At 46.4% G+C, this 15,717-nt stretch overlaps 1 protein-coding gene across 2 annotated transcripts in view; it reads right to left on the bottom strand.

Annotated features, from left to right (window-relative positions):
* The window catches only part of lars2 (leucyl-tRNA synthetase 2, mitochondrial), a 47,122-nt gene that overhangs the window by 2,885 nt on the left and 28,520 nt on the right, over positions 1-15,717 (bottom strand). For both annotated transcript variants that reach the window (XM_046302665.1, XM_046302667.1), the window contains exons 13-20: positions 12,657-12,755; positions 8,745-8,882; positions 8,377-8,480; positions 5,443-5,625; positions 5,069-5,238; positions 3,249-3,326; positions 3,064-3,175; positions 556-683 (exon numbers count right to left, since the gene is read on the bottom strand). In XM_046302665.1, the coding sequence (XP_046158621.1) occupies positions 556-683; positions 3,064-3,175; positions 3,249-3,326; positions 5,069-5,238; positions 5,443-5,625; positions 8,377-8,480; positions 8,745-8,882; positions 12,657-12,755 (1,012 nt within the window). The remainder of the gene's footprint in view (positions 1-555; positions 684-3,063; positions 3,176-3,248; positions 3,327-5,068; positions 5,239-5,442; positions 5,626-8,376; positions 8,481-8,744; positions 8,883-12,656; positions 12,756-15,717) is intronic.

The following is a 15,717-nucleotide window of genomic DNA, read 5'->3' as shown; positions in this document are numbered from 1 at the left end:
AGTTTCTAACAGTACAACACTAACACAAATAATCCCCCCCAACAAGAAGAAACGAGCATGTCATAGTTCGGGAATATAAACACATGGTGTGCATAGACAGTATGAACAACATACAGTGTATAAGTAGGAAGGTATGTGCAGCAGTAGTTATATAGATGAGCTATGTTGAGAATATAGTATGTACCTATAAAGTAAGTCATCAATTAGCTTTATTTCTCAGCGATCCAAATAAATGATTTCGGAGCAATACGATTTCAGAACGATACACATTATTAAAGTGACCAGTGTTCAATGACTATGTACATAGGGCAGAAGTCTCTAAGGTGCAAGGTAAAAATATGTCGTTCTGTCCCTGAGCAAGGCAACTAACCCACTGTTCCCCGGGCGCTGAAGACATGGATGTCGATTAAGGCAGCCCCCTGCACCTCTCTGATTCAGAGGGGTTGGGTTAAATGCAGAAGACACATTTCAGTTGAAGGCATTCAGTTGTACAACTGACTAGATATGCCCCTTTCCCTTGAGTACCGGGTGGTAGTGTGCGTTTGACAGCCTCACCCGTACAACCAGCTCCAGGGTATCAGGGGTCTCCAGGTACAGAGGGTCTGGGGTGGGCCACGGCTGCTGCAGCACATCTCCTCCGCGGGAGAGGAGAGGGCTCAGGGGGTTCCTCACCTGGCTCAGCCCTGAATGGAGGGGAAGACAACAAGTCACAAACTACCAACCAACCAACCAATCACATTTGATTTTTATAGTACTTTACAGACACCCAGCCTAGACGATCCAAGTGTCAGCCAATACAAAACTTCACTGACTGACCATCTCACCACTGTGAGCTCTATGGTCATGCCTCAAGTAATAGGGGACATTCGTACTTTTGAAAACTCTATGGAGAATTACAGGAAAGCTGTCAAGAGCTCCCTACAGATCGAGGATTAACAACAGTCCTTCGGTTTGCCCACCCACCGCCTCCTTACGCAAATGTGGGGGGGGGGGGGGCCCACAGGGGGCTGAAGGATATTAACTTACTCTCGTCCTTTCTGTCTATGAGGGAGAGATAAAGAGAGAGAAAGCGAGCAAGCGAGAACCACACACACATAGTTTATCTTTTGCATGTTCATCCCTCAGATTCCCTGACTGTGTCTATCAGCTGGAGGATGTTGCCTTTTCCTGCCTTTTTCCAAAAAGCCTCACTCCTCCATGCCCCTCCTCCCAGCCCCCTAGCCCCTACTCCCAGTCCCCCACTCCTCCCAGCCCCCTAGCCCCTACTCCTGGTCCCAGCCCCCACTCCTCCCAGCCCCCTTGCCCCTACTCCTGGTCCCAGCCCCCACTCCTCCCAGCCCCCTTGCCCCTACTCCTAGTCCCCCACTCCTCCCAGCCCCCTAGCCCCTACTCCCAGTCCCAGTCCCCCACTCCTCCCAGCCCCTACTCCCACTCCTCCCAGCCCCCTAGCCCCTACTCCCAGTCCCCCACTCCTCCCAGCCCCCTAGCCCCTACTCCCAGTCCCCCACTCCTCCCAGCCCCCTAGACCCTACTCCCAGTCCCCCACTCCTTCCAGCCCCCTAGCCCCTACTCCCAGTCCCAGCCCCCCACTCCTCCCAGCCCCCTTGCCCCTACTCCCAGTCCCCCTCTCCTCCCAGCCCCCTAGCCCCTACTCCCAGCCCCACTCCTCCCAGCCCCCTTACCCCTACTCCCAGTCCCCCACTCCTCCCAGCCCCTAGCCTCTACTCCCAGTCCCAGCCCCCACTCCTCCCAGCCCCCTTGCCCCTACTCCCAGTCCCCCACTCCTCCCAGTCCCCTTGCCCCCTACTCCCAGTCCCAGCCCCCCACTCCTCCCAGTCCAAGCCCCCACTCCTCGAAGTCCCAGCCCCCACTCCTCCCAGTCCCCTAGCCACTACTCCCAGTCCCCTAGCCCCTACTCCCAGCCCCCAAGCTCCTACTCCCAGCCCCCAAGCTCCTACTCCCAGCCCCCAAGCTCCTACTCCCAGCCCCCAAGCTCCTACTCCCAGCCCCCAAGCTCCTACTCCCAGCCCCCAAGCTCCTACTCCCAACCCCCAAGCTCCTACTCCCAGCCCCCAAGCTCCTACTCCCAGCCCCCTAGCTCCTACTCCCAGCCCCCTAGCTCCTACTCCCAGCCCCCAAGCTCCTTCTCCCAGCCCCTAGCTCCTACTCCCAGCCCCCAAGCTCCTACTCCCAGCCCCCAAGCTCCTACTCCCAGCCCCCAGCTCCTACTCCCAGCCCCCAAGCTCCTACTCCCAGCCTCCAAGCTCCTACTCCCAGCCCCCAGTCCCCTAGCCCCAGATTACCAGTCCTACTCCCAGCCCCCACAGCCCCTATGTCCAGCCCTCTAGCACCAGACCCCAGTCCCTCAAGAGAGGAATTGTTTCTGTGTATTTGACAATAGGGGGATGTTCTACTGGACAGTGCGGGGGCACACTTCCTCTTCTGGCTATTTTTATACCATCAGATCACATGGGTCAACCTTTGTCCTGACTCAGCATCAGCTACATTGTTTATGTGATAGGGCTGGGGATTCTCAGTTTGGGTCAGGGGATATTTAGTCACAATCACATTCTGGAGGAGATTCCTGTGAAATTACTGTGTACTGAACTCCTAGACCTTGACTTTGCATAGCTTTTCATGCCTATTTTGCTTCATCAACTCAGATTCTTGAAGTATTCACATGGGTACACCACACACAAACACATTATCTCAATGGACTGTGATGACATCACCAGGGCGTTGCAAAGCGTTGTGCGTGTTAGATAAGAGGCCCCATCAACATGACACCCTGAGGTAACTTCCTGTTGGATTCTTTCCAAACCCACATCATCATTCCAGACGGTCCTCTCATCTCCTCTTCAGTCAGTCTCTGTCTCACTAGGAGTGTAGCAGACTATTCCTTTTCCCTGTCTGAAATGGGATTATCGTAGCAAAACTCACATGACAACACATCATGTGACACCACATCATGTGACACATCATTCATCTTTTGATGAAAACATATTATTGTCCATTATTTATTTATTCATTCATTCATTCCCACAATGTGTGTGTGTGGCCCACCTGCCCAGAGTTCAGAGGCTAGGTGTGGAGCCATGGGAGCGGTCATCACACACAGCGTGGCGAGAGCCTCCTCAAACTCCACACTGTGCTGCAGCACGCGAGATGACACGTTCTGAGAGTGACAGAGAAAGATGTCAGAGGTCAGATTGAATGCACACGCACACACGCACACAGTGTCTACTCACAGAGAGTGTGTTGGTGAGTCCCATGAGTCGAGAGATGGCTGCATTCAGGAGGAAGTCTTCTGTGAAGTGACCTGTGACCTGGAAACACAAGACAGGTTGGTCACAGTGGCATCATATCCAGCCATACTGTCTCTGTGTGTGTGTCTCTCTCTCTGTGTGTGTCTCTCGCTCTCTGTGTGGGTCTCTCTCTCTCGCTCTCTGTGTGTGTGTCTCTCTCGCTCTGTGTGTGTGTGTCTCGCTCTCTCTCTGTGTGTGTGTCTCGCTCTCTGTGTGTGTGTGTGTGTGTGTATCTCTTGCTCACTCTGTTTGTGTGTGTCTCTCTCTTGCTCTCTGTGTGTGTGTGTGTCTCTCTTGCTCTCTGTGTGTGTGTGTGTCTCTCTTGCTCTCTCTGTGTGTGTGTGTGTCTCTCTTGCTCTCTCTGTGTGTGTGTGTGTCTCTCTTGCTCTCTGTGTGTGTGTGTGTGTCTCTCTTGCTCTGTGTGTGTGTGTGTCTCTCTTGCTCTGTGTGTGTGTGTGTGTCTGTGTTGCTGTGTGTGTGTGTGTGTGTGTGTGTGTGTCTCTTGCTCTCTGTGTGTGTGTGTGTGTGTGTGTGTGTGTGTGTGTGTGTGTGTGTGTGTGTGTGTGTGTGTGTGTGTGTGTGTGTGTGTGTGTGTGTGTGTGTGTGTGTGTGTGTGTGTGTGTGTGTGTGTCTCTCTTGCTCTCTGTGTGTGTGTGTCTCTCTTGCTCTGTGTGTGTGTGTGTGTGTCTCTCTTGCTCTGTGTGTGTGTGTGTATGTGTTGCTCTGTGTGTGTGTGTGTGTGTGTGTCTCTTGCTCTGTGTGTGTGTGTGTGTGTGTCTCTTGCTCTCTGTGTGTGTGTCTCTCTCTCGCTCACTGTGTGTGTGTGTGTGTGTGTGTCTCTGTGTGTGTGTGTGTGTCTCTCGCTTGCTCTGTGTGTCTCTCTCTCTAAAACAATGTTTCTCTGTGGTAAGGGATAGTATCAGGGAGGACCTCCCAGCTGTCTGTAATGGTTCATGGTGATGAATGGAAAACAACAATAGGACCAGAGGATAATCACTATACATGGTTCTGATAACTGGTTGGCTCACACTGTTTAAAACAAGAAGGCTACATGTGAACATTCCACAGTTAAGTCTTCTGGGAAAGAGAACCCCTTTGGCACGGGCCTTTGGGAGAAGGTCAAAGACAGAGGGTGGATCAAAGGATGGCCGTGGCTTTGGGGGGGCTTAGGGTGGACTGGGCCAAACACACGCACACAGGGCCCTTTAACAGTACAGACTTTGAAGGGCGAGAAGAGAATCAAACCCCACCGGCCACACTGAGGGAGTCGGAACAGAAGGCGGCTATTTATAAAAGTGTGAAAGCGTCACTATTGGATATCAAATCAATTTCCATTCTCTGCTCCTCACACCCGCTAGGCTACTCTGGGCTGCCAGACCGGAGAGTGGTCTCAGGTTACCATATAGATCCCAGGATGACATGACAACAGCAGCTTCTCCTGTTATGCAGTGCTGAGGCTAAAATGTATAGTATGGATGTAACCTCATGGAATAAGATAAGGTGCTATAGTTATGACAAATACCCATTTCAACACATAAGAAGACCAGGATGATACAAATATTCAATGCATTTACATATTCAGGTATAAGGTCTGAGCATGATAAGGCAGTTTCAGTCATCTACAGTGACTGCAGTTAGTGACACCTACTGGTAAAAGTGGGTAGTACAACACAAACAATAGAATAATGAAAACATGACTTCTCTGTGTTTAGGAATGTTCAGTAACATTCCAAGAGTGTTGATATGTAGCGTGGACATTCTACCTGTTCAACAGCAAAGTTCTTGTTCTCCCAGATTTTCCTGGCGTCTGCCTGCTCCTTCCTCTTCAGCAACGAGGGGTTGGGGACATCCCCATCCTGCCGAGCCCTCCTCAGTTTGGTCACCAGACCCCACAGACGAGACTGCCATCGCAGTACCCCGGGCAGAGCATCCGCTGAGGGGACAACACAAATACACTTTACACCACAGACAAGACTGCCAAAACACATTATAAACATCCTTACTGGACCATTAAAAACAGTTTAATTAAACTCCCCCACAACATACAGTAATTTTACTGCAAAATAAATGCCACACAGTCTATTGTTGGTTGGGTTAGAGGGGAAGGGGGGGGGGTCACAGGGTGCGTGTAACTCACTCTTGACATCCCAGAGGATGTCCTGTTCAGGGGGAGCAGCGTAGAGGATGTAAAGACGGACAGTGTCGATGCCATACTGCTGCACCACCTCCTGAGGGTCCAGGCCGTTGTGTTTTGACTTGGACATTTTCTCCCACGTCACCTGCAGCCCGGCCTTACTTCCCACCTGCACCGGCTCCTCACCTGACACAGGGGACAAGGCAATGGTTAGCACTTGACACCTCTATATCTCTCCAGCAAACTGTCTGTTGTCTGAAATGGCACTGTATTACTACTTTTGTAGTGCACAATATAGGGTGCCATTTCAGATTTGCCTGCAGCAAATGTGGACAGTAGAAAATAAATAGATTTTTTTTAAGCCTCCTGAGAAAGAGACAGATAGTTCTGTCTGTTTCTATCTTTCAGTCAATTCCTTGATCAGTCTGTTTACTCAGAGCTAGAACTCCTTTGTATGTGTGTCCAGTGTGGAAGCCCTCAGAGTGATATAAAGCCTCACCTCTATGAACGGAGCCAGTGTCCGTGTTTACCCAGTTGCCAAGCAACGGGAAGAGGAGAAAAGCCATAAAAAAGCCACAAAAAAATTCTGATAAATATCTGGCTTTTAACCCTCTAGTCTACAGTCTAAGCCCCGTCTAATCCCAGGGGGGTGGGCAAAGTGTTTTAAGATACCAAGGATCATTTATCCATTTGATTTAGAATTTTAAGAAGGTATCAAAAAATACTTTATTGTTTTAATGCATTACTGCTATTAGCCAATAGAAATGCAGTGAATGAGTCACTACATGGAACAAGAGAGTAAAAAAAAAAAAAAAATTAAAAAGGAAGTTTGTTCCATTGTGTCTGTCCTATATCTGAGAGATACAAGAAAGATCAGGTATTTACAAGGCCTTCAGAAAGTATTCAGACCCCTTGACCTTTTCCACATTTTGTTAGGTTACAGCCTTATTCTAAAATTGATTAAATAGTTTGTTTCCCCCTCATCAATCTACACACAATACTCCATAATGCTTTTAGAAATAAAACATCATTATATGAATATTATTTATACCCCTTTAATAAGGAATTTGTTAAAGCACCTTTGGCAGCAATTACAGCCTTGAGTCTTCTTGGGTATGACACCACAAGCATGGCACACCTGTATTTAGGGAGTTTCTTCAATTCTTCTCTGCAGATGCTCTCAAGCTGTCAGATTGGATGGGGAGCGTTGCTGCACAGCTATTTTCAGGTCTCTCCAGAGAAGTTAGATCGGGTTCAAGTCCGGCCATTCAAGGCCATTGTCCCGAAGCTACTCCTATGTTGTCTTGGCTGCGTGCCTTGGGTCGTTGTCCTGTTTGAAGGTGAACCTTCGTCACAGTATGAAGTCCTGAGCACTCTGGAGAAGGTTTTCATCAAGGATCTCTCTGTACTTTGCTCCGTTCAGCTTTTCCTTTATCCTGACTAGTCTCCTAGTCTCTGCCTCTGAAAAACATCCCCACAGCATGATACCACCACCACCATGCTTCTCCGTAGGGATGGTGCCAGGTTTCCTCCAGACGTGACGCTTGGCATTCAGGCCAAAGAGTTCAATCTTGGTTTCATCAGACCAGAGAATCTTGTTTCTCATGGTCAGAGTTATTTAGGTGCCTTTTGGCAAACTCCAAGCGGGGGGGTTGTGCCTTTTACTGAGGAGTGGCTTCCATCTGGCCACTCGACCATAAATACCTGACTGGTAGAGTGCTGCAGAGACGTTTGTCCTTCTGGAGGGTCCTCCCATCACCACAGAGGAACTCTAGAGCTCTGTCAGAGTGACCAGAGGGTTCTTGGTCACCTCCCTGACCAAGGCCCTTCTCCCCTGATTGCTCAGTTTGGCCGGGCGGCCAGCTCTAGGAATAGTCTTGGTGATTCCAAACTTCTTCTATTTAAGAATGATGAGGCCACTGTGGTCTTGGGGACTTTTTGGTACCCTTCCCCAGATCTGTGCCTCGACACAATCCTGTCTCGGAGCTCTACAGACAATTCCTTCAACCTCAAGGCTTGGTTTTTGCTCTGACACGCACGGTAATCAGTGGGATCTTATATGAACAGGTGAATGTACCTTTCCGAATCATGTCCAATCAATAGAATCTACCACAGGTGGACTTCAATCAAGTTATAGAAACATCAAGGATGATCAATGGAAACAGGATGCACCTGAGCTCAATTTGGAGTCTCATAGTGAAGGGTCTGAATACTTACGTTAATAAGGTTCCTGTTTTTTTTTTTTCTAATACATTTGCTAACGTCTTTGAAAAACTGTTTTCAGTTTGTCATTATGCGGTATTGTGTGTAGATTGCTGAGGATTTTAATTTATTTAATCAATTTTAGAATAAGATCTGAATACTAAACCATCTCCATATACTGTACTTCCATACATGTTTTAAACTGGTACAGGGGACCTTCAGACAAGTCTGTCTCAACTTTCCACAGAGGCGTTAGCTTTACACACACACACACACACACACACACACACGCACGCACACACACACACACGCACACACACACACACACACACACACACACACACACACACACACACACACACACACACACACACACACACACACACACACACACACACACACACACACACACAAGCTTGTGGTCGTCCTAGAGCAAAACGGAGAACACCACTGTGTTCGTGAGAGTCTCATCGTAGAACGGTCATCATAGTTTGTAGGCTAAACTGTTTGGACGCTACAGATGTTTTCATGGGTATTTTTTGATTGTGTTCATTTGATTTCCGCGGGGACGCAGAAATTGTAGGCTAAGGGTTAAGACAGTGCTCCTCCATTCCTTCTTCTAGGACCTGACCAGAAAAAACTTCAGAGCAACCTCAGGAATCCATCTGTGAGGGATGTCTACTAACTCGAACCTGTAAATGCAGGCGCGTAAAGTCCCCACCCTGCTGTGCCCACCTGTGAAGTCGATATCGTCTCTCTTCAGGTACTGTCCGCTGTCTGCAGCTCTAAACGTCTGACCCTTGATGAGGCCCTGCACCAGCAGCTTCTTGAAAGGCTCCCTGGAGTGGACATTCAAAGAGCTTACATTTTTTACATGTTATTTCTGCAGGGGATAATTATACAAACGTTACAAAGACGTTTTGCCAATGGTGCCTTCTTCAGTTAGCTTCCACTTACTTTTAAGTGGACATTTTCACTTGATGTCAATGGGAGACTAAGTGAAAATTCAGTTTCATTGGAAGTTAGGATTCACCCCAAAGTGGGTTCAACCTTTTGGCACAATGGTTCTATTGATATCAACTAGTGAACAATAGTTGCTGTACCTGTGTCCAACTAGGCCCTGATCCCTACAGAAGTGACTGAGGAAGCGTGCATAGTACAGGTGCATAACAGCATGCTCCTTCCCCCCAATGTACACGTCCACAGGAAGCCAGTGGTCTGCCAGGGAGCGCTCAAATGGCCTGGGGTGGAAAAAGGGGGGCACACGTTAGTTTGAGTGGAATAAACTGTTATATCACTCCATTTTATATTTGGTGTTTTCTGTCTTTGTTATTTTTTAAACTTTTTTTGAACAGTATAGTGAGAGAATAATAATCATGGGAAGGGATTCACCAATATAACAAGTAGCTCAACTATAGAAGCTGTTATAGTAAATACAACTACATCATGTGTAAGGTCTTTGATATTATGTGTAGATATATCCTCTAGGGGGCAGACAGGGCTTTATGCAGGCTAGCACAGGTAGCTACTATAATAACATCTATCCCACAAGTCAGACGAGGGACATCCTCCTGAAGGCACACACACACAGACGCAAATATAAATGTATATCCTGATGTTGAGTAAGCAGAGCTCAGAGAGGAGAGGTGAGGTAACCCTCCCTCTCAGATAGATCATTCAGATAGGAATTATCTGGTTGTAGATCTGACAAAGTCACCAGACAACAATGAGGAAGAGAATGGAAGATGTTAGATTGGCAGGATAGGAAAACACTGTACCTCGGCTCAAAACTCCTAATGCTACTTAGGTAATGCTATATCACTCTCTGTGTGTGTGTGTGTGTGTGTGTGTGTGTGTGTGTGTGTGTGTGTGTGTGTGTGTGTGTGTGTGTGTGTGTGTGTGTGTGTGTGTGTGTGTGTGTGTGTGTGTGTGTGTGTGTGTGTGTGTGTGTGTGACCTTACACAGTCCTCTCTGCCAGTGGATGATGTCTCAGGATAATTGAACTGGCTAAGCGAATTAGACTCACTGGGCAGAAAATGACCTACCCTCCCTGTATCATGGTGTCAGGCCAAAAACACGTGCACACGCACACCCGCGCACACACACACAAACACACTAACCTCTTGGTGGCCCCCACCCAACCAAAACCTCAGCCCAGGCCACAGCAAGCCAACAGGATGTGCAAACAGTTTAATTGCTTTTTCAGTTCTGGCATAATCTGTCCAGCTAAGAAATAAGAGAGGGATAGGCCAGCACCCTCTTAAAGCAGCTTTACAGCAGGGTAAATCCATTTGATTTCAATCCAATTTTTACAGCATCCATTTTGATTTGTTTCAAGCAGACCACCAGTCACTGTGCCCAAGAAAGTGAAGGTAACATGCCTAAATGATTACCGCCCCGTAGCTCTCACGTCAGTAGCCATGAAGTGCTTTGAAAGGCTGGTCATGGCTCACATCAACACCATCATCCTGGAAACCAAAGACCCACTCCACTTCGCATACCACCAACTACAGATCCACAGATGACGCAAATCTCAATCTCAACCTCAATCGCACTCCACACTACCCTTTCCATTCAGGCCAAAGAGTTCAATCTTGGTTTCATCAGACCAGAGAATATTGTTTTTCATGGTCTAAGAGTCATGTGCTTTCATGTACCTTTTACTGAGGATTGGCTTGTCTGGCCACTCTACCATAAAGGACTGATTGGTGGTGCTGCAGAAATGGTTGTCCTTCTGGAAGGTTCTCCCATCTCCACAGAGGAACTCCGGAGCTCTGTCAGAGTGACCATCGGGTTCTTGGTCACCTCCCTGACCAAGGCCCCTCTCATCCCAGACCAGCCCTTGGATGAGTCTTGGTGGTTCCAAACTTCTTCCATTTAAGAATGATGGAGGCCACTGTGTTCTTGCGGACCTTCAATGCTGCAAAAATCTTTTGGTACCCTTCCCAGATCTGTGCCTTCACAAAATCCTGTCTCGGCGCTCTACGGACAATTCCTTCGACCTCATGGCTTGGTTTTTGCTCTGACATTCACTGTCAACTGTGGGATCTTACATAGACAGGTGTGTGCCTTTCCAAATCATGTCCAATCAATTGAATTTACCACAGGTGGATACCAATCAAGATGCAGAAACATCTCAAGGATGATCAATGGAAACAGGATGCACCTGAGCTCAATTTCAAATCTCATAGCGAAGGGCCTGAATTCTTATGTAAATAAGGCATCTGTTTTTGATTTTCTTATACATTTGCAAACATTTCCAAACACCTGTTTTTGCTTTGTCATTATGTGGTATTGTTTGTAGATTGATGAGGATTTTTTATTTATTTTATACATTACAGAATAAGGCTGTAACGTAACAAAATGTGGAAAAAGTCAAAGGGTCTGTATACTTTCCAAAGGCACTGTACAATGTAGCTCAGAGCATATTTCACATCATCTGAGGTTTTTGTGCTGTGTCAGCCATCGGTTGACCACAAAATACTCTTGAATAGTACTATAATAATACTAATAAATGGTGGATTTCATTTCAATCATAGAAATAGAATTCATAGAATGGACCAATTTCTTCAGACCACTGCAATTTAGCTTTTAAACATGACTTACTACCATAAAGATGACCGCCCATTTTAGTACATTTATCAGCCAAAACATGACACCCATCCTGTATTCAAGAGCATGTTGTGTCTCAACCGATGGCAGGCACAGCACAAACACCTCAGATGATGTCAAACAGGGTCTAAGATACAAAATATGTGAATATCAAAAAATATATAATAATAAAAAATAAAAAATAAATTCCATAAATTATAAAATAGTTTGACAACCCTGTTTGTAAAGCTTTAAAATGATATCAATCTCAACTGTTTTTCTTTCCAGTGATGAGTACTTGGATGTCTCCTGGTATTGTGCCGTATACAACAAGGAGTCAACTTTGAGCACCTTTATCTCAACTGTTTGGGCATTCAGGTCCAAAGTGTCACTTTCTGATCACTTCTATGGGCAAATATCTATGTAAGGTTTTGTTCGAATCAAAAGGGGTGCTGTCAAAATGTGATTGAATTGAAATGGATTTACCCAGCAAGGTCAGTGAAGCAAAAACAAGTCGGGCCTTTGGGAAATGAATGTCTTTTGTTAACACTCTGGATATGGCCACCGCCCCAGCAGCTAACGGCCAGGAGTTTATCATCTCCATCACTAGGGAATACAAGCTAACGGTATGAGTGCGTGTTTGCGTGTGTATGAAATTGACTGTTTGAGAGGAAGTGTAAAATGGTGTGCTGATGTGTGAGTGGGAAAAACATTTGTCAGTGATTAAATGGACAATACATATTACATTTGTAACATTTGTCTAGATTCTCGTTGTCTTCAAAACAGTTGTAACGTTCACTCGTGGAGAGTAGATTACCTTAAGGTGACTTTTGTCTCTACTGCGGTTTAATTTTGGAACAGTCCTAAAAAATATAAATCTCTAATCTTTTTTAAATCAGTCAGTACCAGGTCTTACAACACTCCCTCTCCCGCTCTCTATCCCTCTTTCATGTTGTAGGAACTGGTACTGACTGATTTAAAAGTAGAGATTATATTTTGGGGGGGATAGGAAGATAGATAAAACAAACAGAGAGCGATACTACAGACAGAGGAAGAGAAAATACCAGGTCACCTGTCTTGGTTGTGGGGATCAGTGTATCTCATCTGTCTTGGTTGTGGGGGTCAGTGTATCTCACCTGTCTTGGTTGTGGGGATCAGTGTATCTCACCTGTCTTGGTTGTGGGGATCAGTGTATCTCATCTGTCTTGGTTGTGGGGGTCAGTGTATCTCATCTGTCTTGGTTGTGGGGGTCAGTGTATCTCACCTGTCTTGGTTGTGGGGGTCAGTGTATCTCACCTGTCTTGGTTGTGGGGATCAGTGTATCTCACCTGTCTTGGTTGTGGGGATCAGTGTATCTCACCTGTCTTGGTTGTGGGGATCAGTGTATCTCACCTGTCTTGGTTGTGGGGATCAGTGTATCTCACCTGTCTTGGTTGTGGGGGTCAGTGTATCTGAAATAGTACCAGGATGAGTCCACAAACGTGTCCATGGTGTCGGTCTCCCTTCTGGCCGGCCCTTTACACCTGATACGACACAACAGGAGAGAGAGGTCAAATAGAATCAGAACAAACTTTATTTAAAGTGCATTTAAACACTGCATCAAATGTAACAGTTAGCGCTTCAACCTAATTTCTGCAGGAAGGAGATATGACTCCAAATGTCAAACACAGTATAATGATTGAACATGACACAGCTCAAGTCTTAGTGTCCTTCTGTAGCTCAGTTGGTAGAGCATGGCGTTTGTAACGCCAGGTTAGTGGGTTCGATCCCCGGGACCACCCATACGTAGAATGTATGCACACATGACTGTAAGTCGCTTTGGATAAAAGCGTCTGCTAAATGGCATATATTATTATTATTATTATTATATTATTATTATATTATTATTATATTATTATTATATATTATTATTATATTATTATATTATATATTATCTTAGTGGATATTTTGTCATGTAGCTACAGTAGCTAGCTGGTTTGAATCACCGTTTCTTATTCGTAGTGACACATGAAAGAGGTAAGAGTGCAGTCATTTTAGAAATGATAAACGTCTACCCCATTGTCCTATTGTGAAATTACTTTTGTTAGTTTTGTTTTGTTAGTTTAGTTTGTAGGCATAAAGTGTCCAGAGTGGCCTGTGTATCTAATGTGAGCTGGAATCATCTGTCTGTGGTCATGTCCCGTAGGAGATGCCACAGTGAGGCTGGAACCACTACACTACACAGCCATCAGATCCTTGCTCCTGTGCCCTGACTAAATAGCACTGCCAGAGGGACACAGAACCGGCCAGCACCATGCCAGCTTGGTGTGTGTGTGTGTGTGTGTGTGTGTGTGTGTGTGTGTGTGTGTGTGTGTGTGTGTGTGTGTGTGTGTGTGTGTGTGTGTGTGTGTGTGTGTGTGTGTGTGTGTGTGTGTGTGTGTGTGTGTGTGTGTGTGTGTGTCTCTCTGCTGGAAGTGCCATCCCAGGCCCTTTTCATCCAATCCAAACAGAGCTCTCTGTACACACTGCTCATCTGTCAGCCTCACTGAGAGAGCAAAACAGGACACTCGCATAGGCGAGTGACAAAAAAATGTACTATTTTTTGTTCCTACTTTCAACATGCACACTGGAACTGAGAATGTGTCTCACTGTTTAATGAGTCTCCATAGAATAGAACCACCCAGTCAGAATCACCATGCCAGGAAGACCATCAGCAACACTAGAGAAGAACACTACAGACCCAGTCAGAATCACCATGCCAGGAAGACCATCAGCAACACTAGAGAAGAACAGTACAGACCCAGTCAGAATCACCATGCCAGGAAGACCATCAGCAACACTAGAGAAGAACAGTACAGCACCCAGTCAGAATCACCATGCCAGGAAGACCATCAGCAACACTAGAGAAGAACAGTACAGCACCATACCTAGTCCCCTGTAGTACAATGTTTTTAATGGCAAACAGGCACAAGTTGTCACACACAAGCATATCAACACACCCTCACACTTTCACTCTGAAGGTGAGATTACCCCTCTTCACAACCAACCAACCACACACACACACACACACACACACACACACACACACACACACACACACACACACACACACACACACACACACACACACACACACACACACACACACACACACACACACAAATAAGGCAGAGGGGTTGCTTAGCAACAAGGCTAAGGTGTAGCAGGTTAATACCCAGGTGCCATTTCATGAGATCAAAATGCACCATCATACCAAAGAGCCGTTCATGACAAAATAGCTAAATCCATTTTAAAAAACAGAAAAGGCATTATAGTATTCCAAGAATTCCATGTGGCTGCACACTGCTCTCCTGTGGTTTTCCCTCTCTTTTCCAGATCAACCATTCAGGGTAAACATTATTGTCATTTGACAGACAGACAGTTTCAGACTCCTGGGGGGGCTGTGATTGCCTGGACACCCGCGATCTATGACTATGGTTCTGTCCAGTCCCGCTGTATATAGGGCGATTTCAGGAATGACAGAGTAGCAGAGCTACAATTCCAACCAGATAGCAAAATGAAACTGAAATTTGCAGTTCTTCAGACCACTGCAATTGCATTGCGGGTGTGTGTGTGCCAGATTGGGGAAGTATCCCCTCAAACAGATGTGGCATCAGAAGCAAGAACTATTTAGTTCCTTACTGTAATAGTTTGCATTAATAAGCTTTTTTCTCAAGGAAGAATTTATCTAGGACATATGGGAGTGAGGGACCTAATTGGAGGGATATGTAACATGATAACTAACTGCTATTGACAGAGAGGTTTGGAACTCTCTTTGTTATTGGTCTATTAACTTATACCGCCTGGTGATGTCACCAGGCAAGCCAAAACGGGAATCAGAAACACTATCCTGGTGTAGCAAGCTAGCTGGACTAATTACACACAGGGTTCAACTGATGGGCCAATTCACAGCAGTAGGCAGGCAGGGAGCAGAGACAATATCAGCGGTAGAGGAAATGACTTCTCAAGGACGAGACAGACAGATAAAGCTCCATCTCCCCACCATCTCTCATCAAACACCTTCTGTACACTCCACCCGACGGTTAATTGGACATGATCGGTGAGTTAAGCGAGTGAATTTCCGCTGACGCTGTCAACAAGAGATGGAGAGACAAGGAAGAGGAGGAGGAGGAGGAGAACGTCTCTGGATATAGCCGTGAGACCAGACGACCCCATCTCTCTCTCTGTATGACTGTCTGGCTGAGCTGTTGAAACAGCACTTCCTAGTTACTGTACCACAATTCCATGTCCAATCGTGGAACTATAATGTTTTTCAAGGAGCAATCTCCCCTGAAGAAATCCTATGTTGGTGAGGGTCTTGGTCATGAGAAGCTGGGTTTGCCCGGTGGACCTTGGTCAATAGTAGTGCACTATATAGGAAATAGGGTGCCATCTGGGATGCAACCGCCGTTTAACGAGGAGCAGGGAGCATTTTCACACATTTCATTGACAGTCACCGTCTGCCTG

The sequence above is a fragment of the Oncorhynchus gorbuscha genome, linkage group LG15 (genome assembly GCF_021184085.1).
Source record: "Oncorhynchus gorbuscha isolate QuinsamMale2020 ecotype Even-year linkage group LG15, OgorEven_v1.0, whole genome shotgun sequence".
NCBI lineage: Eukaryota > Metazoa > Chordata > Actinopteri > Salmoniformes > Salmonidae > Oncorhynchus > Oncorhynchus gorbuscha.
Note: the sequence above shows the minus strand (reverse complement) of the source record. Positions and strands in the feature narration are given on the sequence as shown.